The sequence below is a fragment of the Lolium rigidum genome, chromosome 7 (assembly GCF_022539505.1).
Source record: "Lolium rigidum isolate FL_2022 chromosome 7, APGP_CSIRO_Lrig_0.1, whole genome shotgun sequence".
Lineage (NCBI taxonomy): Eukaryota > Viridiplantae > Streptophyta > Magnoliopsida > Poales > Poaceae > Lolium > Lolium rigidum.
This window is the reverse complement of record NC_061514.1, coordinates 10,378,231-10,391,852: the sequence shown is the minus strand read 5'-3', so window position 1 is coordinate 10,391,852 and position 13,622 is coordinate 10,378,231. Positions and strand designations below refer to the sequence as shown.

Below are 13,622 nucleotides of genomic sequence, written 5' to 3'. Positions count from 1 at the left end.
GAGCTATCCACTGGCTCCTACAAGCAATGGAGAAACCTAATGAAGCGCTCTATTGTGGAGTACGACACACGCGTGTAGCTCACGAGGAAACATCTAGTGGTACCGTCAATCTCATCCTCAAGCGGTGGATCTATGGCTCACCGGCCTCCTGCATAAATATGATTCTTTCATAGCAACATTGCGGACTCGAGCGAGAAACTCCCACTTCAAACAGATCAAACAATTTTAAAACCATTTGTCTTCCTTTTTTAGTTGGCCATGTTCCTATGAGTTGGCTTAGCACAAATTAATAGGAAAGTCATCTCAAATAACCACTTTTCAAGAAAATGTGTAGTTTTCCTTAGCATGGGGCGCGCGAGACAGGGGATCCATGAAATCATGTCAAAATGTCAAATCTACTATTATTTTGTGCAATATCTTGAGATGCAAAATCACATTAACTCGCGAGCCAAGCGTGAAACTTCATCGTAGGTAGGTCCCACCTTATGTCTTAGTTGGTTAATCTCCAATTCTACAAAGTATATGATTCTAATTCCCAAGTACCACCAGTGTTGACTAAATCCATCGATCTCTACTCTTGCGTGCCACTTACGGAGCCGCCTCGTCTCTTGCTACTAATCTGGCGTGATTTTTTAATCTCGAAACTCCCTAGGTTAAGATTCTTGCATTTATAGTTAAGAATTTAGTTACCTAAGTCCGAGATCCGCACAGAAGTTTTGATCATGACATGCACAAATATAAGAATAGACAAAGTAAGATGGCATAAAATAATAGGGACGCCACCATTTTCCTGCATCGCCCCTCTACGACCGAGGCGACGTGGTGGCACATAGAGACACCCTTTCACGTGTGGACCTAGCTTACCCTCCCTTGCTAAATGGATATATTATGTGTCTAGTTTTTTTGTGGCTACATTGAGCTTGACTTAAGTTTCTAATGAGCCTCGGTGGGTCAATAAAGGAGTTTGGACCCAAATGTTACCGTATTAATTTCATGTTAGAGTTTTTGCCCAACAGTTTTGCGGCCCAACTTGCTCGACCTAATAAGAGCAAGAACAATAGTGTAGTCGGCAGCCGGCTATAACATTTTGCCACATCATCTATAGTCAACTTATAGATAGTATGTACAATAGTAAGCTACAAAAGTGTAGTACTTTTGCAATATATGACCCAAATTTTACTCTCACATAGTGTCTAGGAGCACGTGCTAGAGCTGGTTATTGCATAAGAGTCCACTTCTCTTCTCTCTCCTAATCTCTCTCCTCCAACTAAACAAACATATAATATTTTATCTCTTATAGCTAGCTGACTAAATCTTATTGTACATGCTCTAATGCCTTCTCGTTGCAGCTTTGCTTACGGGCTCCCATCCAGGCGGTTGCGGTGGCCTCTGAAATCCATTAAGAAGCTAGGATGTTCGAACATGCATGCAACGCAGATCCACATGTCTATTTATAATTACGTCATGTGTCTTTCATATGCCATGCGGCATTATTTTATGCTAGTGCCTCACTGCCTCTCCACCGGTACGCAAGTCAATTCATGCATGTCATGTGTAAGTAGAACTACACCTATTTTACTTGGGCTCACACACATTAAGCAGCATGCAGAACATCATTGTATGACATGCAGGACCCAGCATGCATGTAGCTGGAGAGTGAATTTTTCTAGCCAGAGCTTACATGTAGCTCCTTTTTTTACAAAATTTAAAAATAGGATTTTAAAGTTTCAAACAAATCTGACAAAAAATCTAGATATAGACAATGATGGGATCTACCAATCTGTAAAATTTGAACTCGAGATACCTCATATTCTGGACTGCAGAAAAATCACAAAATCTGACATATTTTGAGATTTTGCTATCTAACATGGTTCACTAATATTGATATCAGGATTTTTCATTTTTGCACAGCTCCAAATATAAGGTATTTCCAGTCGAAATTTTCCACCTTTGTAGATCACAGTATTATCTAGATGAAGATTTAATTTCAATTTTTTTTGAACTTTAAAATGTTGTTTTCATTTTTTTCAAAAAACGAGCTACGTGTAGCTTGAGCTTTTCAAGCTACACTTGTGGTTTCCGCATGTCATGTCTGCATGGCAGCTTAGATAAGATCGATGCACGAGTCTAGTCGGTGCCTAAATTCTTGAATACTTTTCTCATCACTCTTTTCTTATATATATTTCATTGGTTAATTTGTTTGCATCTTTTTTAAAAAAAAAATCTTTAGCTCCGAAGAGCGTTGGCTCTCAAATTTTCCAAAAGTAAAATAGGAGTCATGTACATGTAATCTAGTACTTGTTCTAGCAGAACAGTACGTAAGGGAAGACAATTGGCCCCATCGACGGCGAACTTAGGGAGTTGGTCTAGTCGTGGTGGTCACCGCCACCACCAATGAGGAAGAGAGCGCTGGAGGGAGATAAGAAGATGGCTTTACTTCTGGTCCTTCGTCTTGTTGTTGTTTGTGTGTGCCTTCCGATGGTGGCCTTCTCTGATTCTTTTTTTGTCCATGCCGGAACCCCGTCGTGTGGTGAAGGATGTCGTTAGTGTCTTAGTGAGTTGCATGTTGGTGATGCCGTGGTACCGTCTTCGTCGGCCTCCAGCAAGTTGGCGCCATGCAATCGTGTTCCTCGCCTCCAGCCTGCAGCTAGCGCGACAAGAGCAGCGGCGGTGTGCCGTCAACAACAAACGTGCTGAGTATTTCTTGTTGTTGATGCATGCTCGAATATGGTGTTGACTCGGCGTGCGAACTACACTTTTGCTGACACAGGCACGTACAAACTCTAGTTATATATATTCTTACCACTATCTAGCTAAGGGCAAAAACCCAAGTACATGGTAGCTGCCTCCCTTCGGGAGTGGTATTTTGGAACATTAGAGCATATGCTTCCTCTATTTTAAAATGTATCTTACATATATTTTGAATTTTAAAAAAATTGAAGCGAAAAAGCCGTACATACATTTTCACGTGCTACACGCTCGCAAAGTTGTTTCATAAAAAAATCGACTTACCATGTGACGTGTGTAAAAAAGATAAAACTCATTGCTAAAAATAATGTTTTTTACAAGATAATTGTTCTCTTGTCTACATTGATCACAAAAAATATTGGTTTTTCGTGAAACTTGACGAACGCACATATACTATGGAGATGTACATGTAGAATTTTAAAGAAAAAACTTTTCAGCACTTTGAAATATGACTTTTTGGTAGAAGGAGCATATGCACCTAGCAGCCAAATTGAATTTCCACCTCCTTGTGGAATAAATCCGTCCAAAGCTATAATTTCACCTCCTGGCGTAATGGCTTCCTATTCTTCACATAGCACTACAGGTATAAGCAGAATACTAGACATGGATTAGTCAAGACCATTGAAGTAAAACCATTGAAGTTCAATAATTATTATTAGGGAAACAAAAGTTGAAGTTAGACTAAATATTCAACTGAAGTTTAATCGAAAATTCAAAATTTTGGCATGACTTTTATGCTTTTTCGGCCATCCAGATCACACAGAGAATAATATGTATATACTTCACAAACAAGCAAAGTGCAGACAGCACACCACAATGAACGTCAATGAAAAGCTGATGCGCAGCTCAAAAGTTTACACAATCGATCCTAGGACCGTTACGTTACATACGTCACAAGCATGCTGCGCTACACATGAATCTCACACTTTGGCTGCTCACACATTGCAGCAGCTTAACTCCACCATCAGCTTCTCACCTGCCGAGATCGTCTATCTAGCTGCTTCTCCTCCAGGTTGCTTGTCCCCGCCGCCTCAACACCAGAGTCTGCAGCAGCAGCAGATGATACTTCTTAAACCAGAATATAGGAAGGCAGGCACGAAGATAGGCAAAGAGAGAGAAAAGAACAGTGCTGCTGTTTTGCAGGTGATGAGATGCTTTCGCCAATTTTGTGACAACAACCGCTTCATCTTTGTGTTCACCGATCTCCTCAGGCCTCGCTAAGCTTGCCACGCTAGTGGCAGCCTTGTGGTTAAGTCCTTTGGTCTTCAATGCTTGCTGCATGTACACAAAAACACGACGATGAGAAATAGTAAAGGCTCATGCATCCAGGTCATGATAAATGTGGGCTGGACCCCAATGTCTCAATTTTTCTCTCAATCAAATAACATTGCACAGCTAAAACAAATACCAACAAAGCACTCAGGTGCATAAATTTAATTGGGTCACATCTTGTATACATGCATGGCCATAAAACTGCATCTTCGCAGAGGCAGCCCAAACTGAACCTACTACTATGTTCAGGCAATGCATAACAGCATTCTCAATCTTCCAAATAACCGACAAGTTGCAACATCAGTTGAAAGACTACATATTGTAAACAGGCCACACAACAGTTAGAACATGGTCAAAATTCTACTATAAAATCAGAAAAAAAATCTCTAATAAAGTTGCACTCTTTAAGCAGTCACATGAGTTTTCCAGAAAGTTCCAATGGGTGGCTAGTTGCAACATATGCAAGCATGTAATAGAATGCAACAATTTTGACAGCAGCAAGCAATTATATAATGCGAGCTAGGTTTTCACATGGTTGCAAATCCTTGACAACAAATAGCAAGGATTCAAACGCAACTCAGGAGAACGCCTAGGACTCAAACTCAACAGAGAAACTTATGCAAGAACATTTCGACGTACTCAAATCAAAGAGTTAGGATGGTAGTAGTGCCTACCATATATCAGGGTAGTCCTACTACTATTTGACACAAATTGCAGAGAGTTAGGACAACAGAAGATCAATCACTCCATAGATAAAAGACTGCAACCAGCTACAAATATTCAGAAGCCTTTGTTTGCAGATTATATGCTGTATATATGCATTGTTAGACAGAAACTATGGCTGCCACCGCCACCACTAAAATCTAGACTATCGGAGCGTGTAGAGGAGAAAAGGGCACAGCTAGATACTCACGTAAACCAGGAAGGCAAAGTAGAGGAACGAGGCCATTCGGGTAAACTCGCCTTCGGTGGAACAGCAGCAAGGCGCATGCAGGAGGCTACAGCCAGGCCGTCGGACCAAAGTAGACACAAGCTAGCTGCGCGGGGTAGCTGGTCGGCAAGGGAGCAGAGGAGCTGCACAAAGGGCTCTGCTTTTGTTCCGGTATGGAACAACGACAGCAGTTGGGCGCGCTGCAGAAGGAGCTCGATGGCAGATGTCGGTGTCGGGGCTGGAATTCCTGCGGCCGAGCAGGAAACAAAATCAGGGATAATCAACCAAGGTGTGACATGTAGGAGTGCAGATCTGGGGTGGGACCTAAGAATCCGGGGAGGAGGTGCGTCGCATTGGCGTGGAGGGCCGCATTTCCTCCATGGCCGTGGTGGATGGCCGTTGCGGATGCCTCGGTCCCCTGCTGTGCCACCGGACCTGTCTCGGACGGCGCAGGCGGGAGAAGGAGAAGCAGTGTTGCAGGAGGGAGGCGGAGGCGAGCATCCGGCCAGTCGGCGGCGGCGGCGGCGGCGGTGTAGTTGGAGTCGCGGCGGCGCCATCCGCTGCTGCCAGGGTTTTGCGGACGGGGCCGCGGTAGGGCGGCAGGGGACGAGCAGCGACGGCAGCGTCTGGCGCTTCGTCCGTGGTTGCCCAACCGGAGAAGTTCCGCCAGAGCTGCGTCGTCGTCGACGGTCGGTGAGCAGGTAGGTAGGTTTTCGCGGGGTTGTGGAAGCGGTGAGTGGGCGGGAATCGCGGCGAGGGGTGCGGCGACGCAGGGGCAGCCGGAGAGCGGCGGCGGAAATCGCGTGGGCGGCGGCGCGGGCGGAGGCGAAGGGGATATTTTGAGATTAGCAGCACAAGGAGGAGGAGGTTGTAAGAGAGAAGAAGGAGGAGGACGTTGGGTGTTTCGTCGGCCGGTCTTGCGCGCTGAACCACAAAGAGGCATTCCGAGGCCAAGCCTTCATCACCAGCAAAGCTGTACGGACGTTGGGTTGGGCTTCCATTTCAGATACGGCCCTTTCCTCCTTGGGAGCTTTGGAACGTCATGACGTGGCCCTCAACAGGCGGTGGCTCGGTGCTCAACACACTGTGGCTGGAGTATCAGAATTCAGTCAAGTGACTAGCGGTGCTGAAAGATATCGAGTGTGTACAACTACCCGTGCGTCATTGAAACTAGCGCCTTCTCAAAATGTAGGTGTAGGATTTCCGTTACTATATCACCCGTGCGATCTCTATTTCTACTCCACCGCTCCACGAGCCTCCGCCAAAGAAAACGAAATGGCCTCCGCCATGAGCAGCAGCAAGAAACTGCGCCTCCTGCTCCTCCCCTTCTTCGCCACCAGCCACATCGGGCCCTTCACCGACCTCGCCGTCCGCCTCACCACGGCTAGCTTGAGCTCGGACGCCGCCGTAGAGGCCACCGTCGCCGTCACGCCGGGGAACCTCCCGCTCCTCGAATCGCTGCTCGAGCGGCACGGACGTGCGGCCGCGCGTGTCAAGGCGGCGACGTACCCGTTCGCGGCCGTGGACGGCATCCCGGAGGGCGTGGAGAACCTCAGCAGGGCGGCGCCCGGCGACGCATGGCGCATCGACGCCGCCGCCTTCAACGAGGCCCTGATGCGGCCCGTGCAGGAGCCGCTCATCCGGGCGCAGTCGCCGGACGCGGTCGTCACCGACATACACTTTTTCTGGAACGCCGCCATCGCCAACGACCTCGGGGTGCCGTGCGTCCAGTTCACCGCCACGGGGGCCTTCCCGGCCATCGCCATGCGCCACCTCGGCAACGCCGATGTGACGGCGGCGAGCGTCGTCGTCGTCCCCGAGTTTCCGGGCCCTGATATACGGATACCGACCGCCGAGCTGCCGGAATTCTTGAGAAGCCACCGGGTGATCGATGACTCCACGAACAAGAACTTCTTCGCGGCGCAGGCCGATTGCTTTGGCCTGGCCGCCAACACATTTTTGGACCTGGAGCAGCCGTACATGGAGATATACCTGCGAAACGGCTACGCGAAGCGCGCCTACTTCCTAGGCCCTCTCTCACTACCACCACCCGACGCGGATGGTACCATCGCTGGCGACTACGAGTGCATCGACTGGATCGACTCGAAGCCAGATCGGTCGGTGGTGTACGTCTGCTTCGGCAGCTTAGCCCCCGTCTCTGACCATCAGCTGCACCAGCTCGCGCTCGGGCTGGAGGCCTCCGGTCAGTCCTTCATGTGGGTGGTGAGGGCGGAGAACTGGAGTCCGCCGGAGGGGTGGGTGGAGCGTGTCGGAGACAGAGGGAAGCTGCTCACGGCCTGGGCTCCGCAGACGGCCATCCTCGCACACCCGGCCGTGGGGGCTTTCGTGACGCACTGCGGGTGGAACTCTGTCATGGAGACCGTGGCGGCAGGCGTGCCGGTGCTCACATGGCCGATGGTGTTCGAGCAGTTCATCAACGAGAGGCTGCTCACGGAGGTGCTTGGGATCGGGGAGCGGCTATGGCCGGACGGCGCCGGCGTACGGAGCACGAGGTACGAAGAGCACGAGGTGATCCCTGCCGAGGCGGTGGCTCAGGCACTGACGGCATTCATGCAACCCGGAGGACCAGGGGACGTCGCGAGGAGCAGGGCAATGGCCCTCGCCGTGAAAGCTCAGGCAGCCGTGGCGGAAGGAGGCTCCTCCCACAGCGATCTGCATCGTCTGATCGACGATCTGATGGAAGCAAGATCAGGAGGACACCGTTAGAGTTTTCCTTTGCCCCTGCACCCATGAATAAAATAAAAGCTTTCATACCTTCTGGACTGGATGTACCACTAGTATTTCGATGATCTGATTGAAGCAAGAGGACGACGTTAATCGGTGCAGCCTTCATGTGGCCTCCTGGATCTACCAGTAGTGCTTCTGCTTTCGTATTCCGTGATTCGTGTTCATACCTCCAGCTTATATGTTGTTGGAACATTAACCCCTGACGATCTGATGGAAGCAAGATTAGGAGGAAGCTCACGCAGCCGTGGCGGAAGGAGGTTTCTCGCACCGTCTGACGATCTGATGGAAGCAAGATTAGGAGGAAGCAAGATTAGGAACACAACGTTAGATTTTCTTTTGCAGCCTTCAGGGCCTTCTGCAGGATGTACCAGCGGTGTATCTGCTATGACATTCTGTGTTTCGTGTTGATTCCTTCATCTTATTTCTGTTGGTGCAATGACCTGAACCTATCGAGAAAACTAATTTATTTTCAGTATCATGCACAGGTAGAGCAAGCTTTTTCTTAGAGAAAGATGGAACAAACTTAATCATGCTTTAGATAGAGCAAACTAATGGAGAATTTCATCTACAATGGGATAAAGTTTCCACCTTTTATTTTTAAAGTTTAGCCAAACATCAGAGAGTATTAAGAATTTGATTTTCCATAATAAGATCAACACAGTATGCCATTTTGATAATTTTACCGTAGTAACAAGTATCATACTTCGGTGAAAATTCTACAAAATTGACTTGTCAAATTGACCAACTATAAGAACAAAAAAAACCAAGATTACAGATATCTTAACAATGTGACAGTGGTTGAACGATATTTTGATATGGTTTGACTAGTTACTAAACACATTATGTGTTACATGCTTCATCCTCCTGCATCACTATCTCCTCTTCCATTACTCCCCAGCAGCAATTGCCCAGGTTTCCACCGCAAGACAAAGGACAACAACTCTGTGCACGGTAGATTAATGTTAGGACTATGCTATACTCTAAAATGCAGAAAACATGTCTACAAACAAATAGAAAAGGCGGAGAAAATTTTCCTTTCATCCTTAGAAAAAAATAAATTGTAAAATTTTACTAATACACAATTTCTCAATACATTTCTGCAGTTTCGCACGTCTATTAATGATTATTGGGTAAATAGCAAACGAAAGTCTAACAAAGTCAATACTCGAAGATTGAGCAAACAGGACCATCGTATCGGCTCGGCTTCGTCCGTCAAGCGACAGCTTCTGCCTCTGACGGCTTCACTATCGCTCATGACTGGTAGTTGTCTCTATGTAGTAGTCAGCCTTTGCTAAGCTTCGCCAGAAGCGACTAGTCGCTTCCCGAATGCCTCTTTCTTGTACTAATTAATGTTATGGTCTAGTCTTTCCAATGCCTCCTTCCTTGCCGCCAACGCATGCTAGATGGAGAGTAAGCAAGCTACCTTGCTTTCATTGCATTCATTAAACGGTAGCTTCCGCGCCCTTTCTGCCTGCTTCAATTGATGTGAATGATCGTGTCTTCTACATCAATTTAAGTCTGATTAGATATGTTATTGAAACAAATCTGTTTTGTCTATGTTTTCTTTTCGGATGATGAGGATGAGCCAGCCGATCCTAACAGAATTTTGGAGGAGCCGGATGACGAAGCCTCAAAATCTGATAAAGATGTCTCTAAACAGACCGGACTTCAACTATATTTTATAGGGGTTAGGGGCATCAATCAAGATAGGTGGATATGTCACAGCACAAATCTGAAGTAATGAACTGATGATATAATATTTTAACGTTATAAACGTTTCAAAGTTACTGTTGTCCAGAAGCGGATGTTCACTGTGCATATTTATCAAGTCATTAAGCAATGGTATTACAGTAGTGGCCTTGATAGTTCGTCAAACTTTATCATTTCAATAGATCAGATTAAAGATCATACCTTGGAGCAACTGTAGACAACAAGAGTCAGCCAACTCCAGGCATTAGGTGCACAATTTGAGGAACCACCACCAGCTTGGTGGAGAAAATATGACAATGGGGACATCAGTTGGAGTTCATATTGGCGTTGTGAACCACAAAGTTTACATGTGCCAACATCTCGCGAGTTAGTAGCAGCTAACAATGGCTTGCCAGCATAGGAATACCTACAGAGTATTACACACCAAAACTATTCAGGGTTTGAAAATAAAGATGTACACTTATAATCTACTATGGTTCAAGAGGTACTTATATAAGGACGCGATGAGTTCTACCTAAAGCATTGTTCAGGATATGCATCCAACCGTTTCTTAAATTTTAAGAAAGTTCTGTCAGCACCAGGAGCGCTATCATATTCATACTTTTCTCCTTCCCATTTTTCTTCTCCATCATTTCCCATGTCCATGATCTCTTCTGCCAAAACTGTTTCATTTCTACTTGGACACACATTGCTTTTGCCCCTCGATTGTTCCTTGTCATAATAGATGTAGAAACAAGGAAGAACTGCATAAAACAAAATCGTGAGACAAAAACACTCAGACTTTACGCTTAGAGCAATGGACTAATGTGTTCTTCAGAAATTGTCCTCACCTGGTATAGTCAGGTCGTTTACTTTCTCCTTCACTACAGCACATTTTGTTGGCACTTTATTAGAACGCTTTGATTTATTTTTCTTCTTTGTGCTAGATGCCAACATTGCAGCCTGCTCAAGTGCTTCAGCCAAGGCATCTAAATCAAAGTCATCATCATTTCTATTGAGACTATTGCTTTCTTCCTTGTGTTCTCCAACAGAACTTGAAGGAGCAGGCTCATTTGAGCAAACCCTTTCTTTCCTTTGGAGTAATTCATCCTCCTTACCGTTTGTTTGCATACCACTAAGACACTTCTGAACTCGTAGGACCTTCCAACTTTAAGAAGCAAAGACAATGTCAGACAAACTAACCTCAATCCATACGGACGATCTGGATGACTTGTAATTGTACTGACACCACGGACACATACTTGCCTTTGCGGATTAGGGCTGCACTTTGGCGTGGGGCAAACAAGCACATACAGTGTCCTCTCCTGGATGTTAAGCTTTGCCAGAGGAGCATAAACCTGAAATTACTACACCCATATAAGAAAATACAGCAAAACTACTAGCTCTGAGATAGAGTTGTTGGTTACCATCATAGAAACAAGCTATGCAACAAGAACTTAGGGCGCTGTGACCTAGTATGTCCAAATATCAGAAACTCGTAGTACTCCATTCCCTTGTATGAATATATCTAGCAAGACATGCTTCAGCTATTAAAATTTGGTAAAAACTCGCCTGCGCAACAAGGCAGAGCCTGGTTCCACATAGCCCGCATTGGAGCAACTCAGGCTCAATGCCCAGATCCTCTTTCGGCCAATCCTGCAGAAAATTCAACAAAGTACTACTCAATAACAAGCTTTGTTTCCAACTTGGAGCGCGTAGCCTTCATCTCTAGGAGCGACTCTTAAGCGGAAAACGAAAATCAAGGAAAGATAGAGAGGAAAGCAACAAATTAGCAGTGGCGTACGGGTACTCCGCCGATCTTGGTGGTGTAGTGGTCGGCCTTCTCCCGGTAGTCTTCCGCCCAGGGCCCCGGCAGGCCCAGGTGCACCTCCTCCCCCATCGCAGCCGCGCTGGCCGCCTTCCCTAATATCTCTCCGAAGGCACGAGCTTCGCAGAACTGGCAGACGGCCGGGGGAGGCGAGGACCGCGATACTCTCCGGCGGGCGGCGGCTGGAAGAGAGGAGGGCTGGCGGCTACGGCGTGTTCGTCTGCGAAACGGGGTCTGGTCGTCTGGACTTGACCGCAGCTGGGACGAGAGGCGACCAAATGGGTCTCCCAGCGATCTCAAAAAAATGAAAGCCCACAGGCCCATGAAATAGAATTACAGCTGATGGTGCGGCAAGCCTGTTGGCAAAGAGCTCATAAGTGCAGCTCGGAATATGGCCCGGCTAAGCCCATTTCTTCCTACAATTGGTTATTGTTTAAACGTTCACCGTTTGGAAATCGTAAAAAATGGCCGACATTCCAGAAGGTGGAGGACTCTCTAGGTTAGTGTGGTGCCATAAAATTACAGTAATGTGGTATCAACCTGATTTTTATACTAAAGGTGTATTATCAGATGATGTAACTCTATTTCCAAATCAATAAAATCCGCCATGATGGCTTTCCCTAAAAGAAAAAACAGTAATGTGGTATCACTGTCCGCCAAAAAGACTAAAAGTGACTGTTTACATGGTCATGAAAAAAAATAGGTCTGCCCCGATGCAAAATGACCGACCCATCCACGGAGATGCATTCGCGGCCAATTTTGCGTCGCAAGACGCGGTCAGCACACGCATCCGCCCCATTCTCCTTCGGGGCTGGTTGTCAGCGACCGCGTTTTCTTCGCCTTTTGTGCGCGAGTACTTGTGGGCGGAGGCGTTGCGTCTTCTACGTCGCGTTAATGGCATGCCTTGCCTTCCGCTCGGCATTGCATGCGGTGGCAGCGCTGGGCTTCAATGGCAAGACATTGAAGGGAATTGAAGGCGACCTGCTTGCCTTTCCTTTTAAGGGGGCGCTCACCGGTTCCCACACCAAGAGGCCAGGCTGCACTCCCTCGGCCCATGTAGCCCCTCCCGGGTCATGGGCCCACCGGTGGCCCTCCGAAACTTTCTACAAACATTCGGTCAAACACGGAAACTTTTTTTAAACCCTGAAAAGTAACTTTTCTTGTATGAATCTTATTCTCCAGACTATTCTAAACCTCCTCGTGATGTCCTGGATCCAATCCAAGACTCTGAATAACATTTGGTCTCCATCTCATATTCCATATCTATTTAAACAACATCGAACCTTATGTGTATCACCCTCACAAACGATGTAGACATGACCGAGATACCTCTCCGATCAATAATTAACAACGGGACCCGTTGATCCATAATGGCTCCTACATATTCAACAATGACCTCGTGATCGAAAGAACCATAAGCATTCGTTATCAATTCCCTTTGTCGCGTGATACTTTACTTATCCGAGATTCGATCGTCGGTAACTCTATACCTAGTCCAATCTCGTTACTGATAAGTACTATTTACTCATTCCGTGATATGACATCCCTTGTGACATAGTCACAGGTTTGTAAGCTGATTGGATGTCATCTCACCGAGAGCGCCCAGAGTATATCTCTACATCACTTGGATGGAGAAATCCCAGTTTTGATCCATAAGCTTCAACTCTCACTTTTTGAGTACCTAATGCAACTTTTATAACCACCCAGTTACGAAGCGGTGTTTGATGTCATCAAAGTATTCCTCCGGTGTTAGTTAGTGATTAACATGATCTCATGGTCGAACGATTAGGTTACTATGCATTTGAGAGCTACAAGAAAACAAACTTAATGAATTGATCTTGTTGCTATGCTTACTATGGGTGTGTGTCCATCATATCATTCTCCTAATGATATGATTTGTTATTAACAACATCCAATGGTCATGACCAGGAAACTTTGATCATCAATTAATCAACAAGCTAGTTAACCGAGAGGCTTACTCGGGACTCCGGTTTGTTTACGAAACACACATGTATCAATGTTTTCAGTTAATACAATTATAGCATGAGATGTAGACATTTATCATAAACACAAAGATATAATAATAACCACTTTACTATTGCCTCTCGGGCATATCTCCAAAAGTGACGTTGGCTTCTTCACCCGTGAGTTTGATCGCGGCCCCTTTGATGATGAGGGAGGCGACGATGATGACAACGATGATGAGCTGGTTATGAGCCGCTTGTCAACCCGGAGGTCCAGCCGCCTGTCCTCAACGAGAGGAGGCGATGGAGATCGCCATCACACAGAGCAAGCCAGAGGAGGTCGCACGAATGGAATGGCCTCGCCGTCTAGCTGCTCAAGTTCGCGCTGGCACAGGGCATGCCAGTCACCCCTCAGGTAACCCCTGTGTGCAACCACCCGATC

At 46.5% G+C, this 13,622-nt stretch overlaps 2 protein-coding genes and 1 long non-coding RNA gene across 3 annotated transcripts; 1 reads left to right on the top strand and 2 right to left on the bottom strand.

Annotated features, from left to right (window-relative positions):
* Nucleotides 1–3,508: 3,508 nt before the first annotated feature.
* On the bottom strand, nucleotides 3,509–5,300 carry LOC124675693. The gene is made up of 3 exons (XR_006993382.1): nucleotides 5,276–5,300; nucleotides 4,934–5,198; nucleotides 3,509–4,023 (listed from the first exon to the last, which is right to left on the bottom strand). It is a non-coding gene; the product is annotated as an uncharacterized LOC124675693 (long non-coding RNA).
* Nucleotides 5,301–6,226: 926 nt separating this feature from the next.
* On the top strand, nucleotides 6,227–7,678 carry LOC124670876 (UDP-glycosyltransferase 73C4-like). The gene has a single exon (XM_047207345.1). The coding sequence runs from the start codon at nucleotides 6,227–6,229 to the stop codon at nucleotides 7,676–7,678; it is 1,452 nt and encodes a 483-aa protein (XP_047063301.1).
* Nucleotides 7,679–8,415: 737 nt separating this feature from the next.
* Nucleotides 8,416–11,402, bottom strand: LOC124670875 (programmed cell death protein 2-like). Its single transcript, XM_047207344.1, has 8 exons — nucleotides 11,193–11,402; nucleotides 10,961–11,044; nucleotides 10,655–10,746; nucleotides 10,240–10,556; nucleotides 9,924–10,152; nucleotides 9,611–9,815; nucleotides 8,551–8,641; nucleotides 8,416–8,444 (listed from the first exon to the last, which is right to left on the bottom strand). The coding sequence occupies exons 1-8, from the start codon at nucleotides 11,286–11,288 to the stop codon at nucleotides 8,416–8,418; spliced, it is 1,143 nt and encodes a 380-aa protein (XP_047063300.1). The 5' UTR covers nucleotides 11,289–11,402.
* Between the last annotated feature and the right edge of the window lie 2,220 nt (nucleotides 11,403–13,622).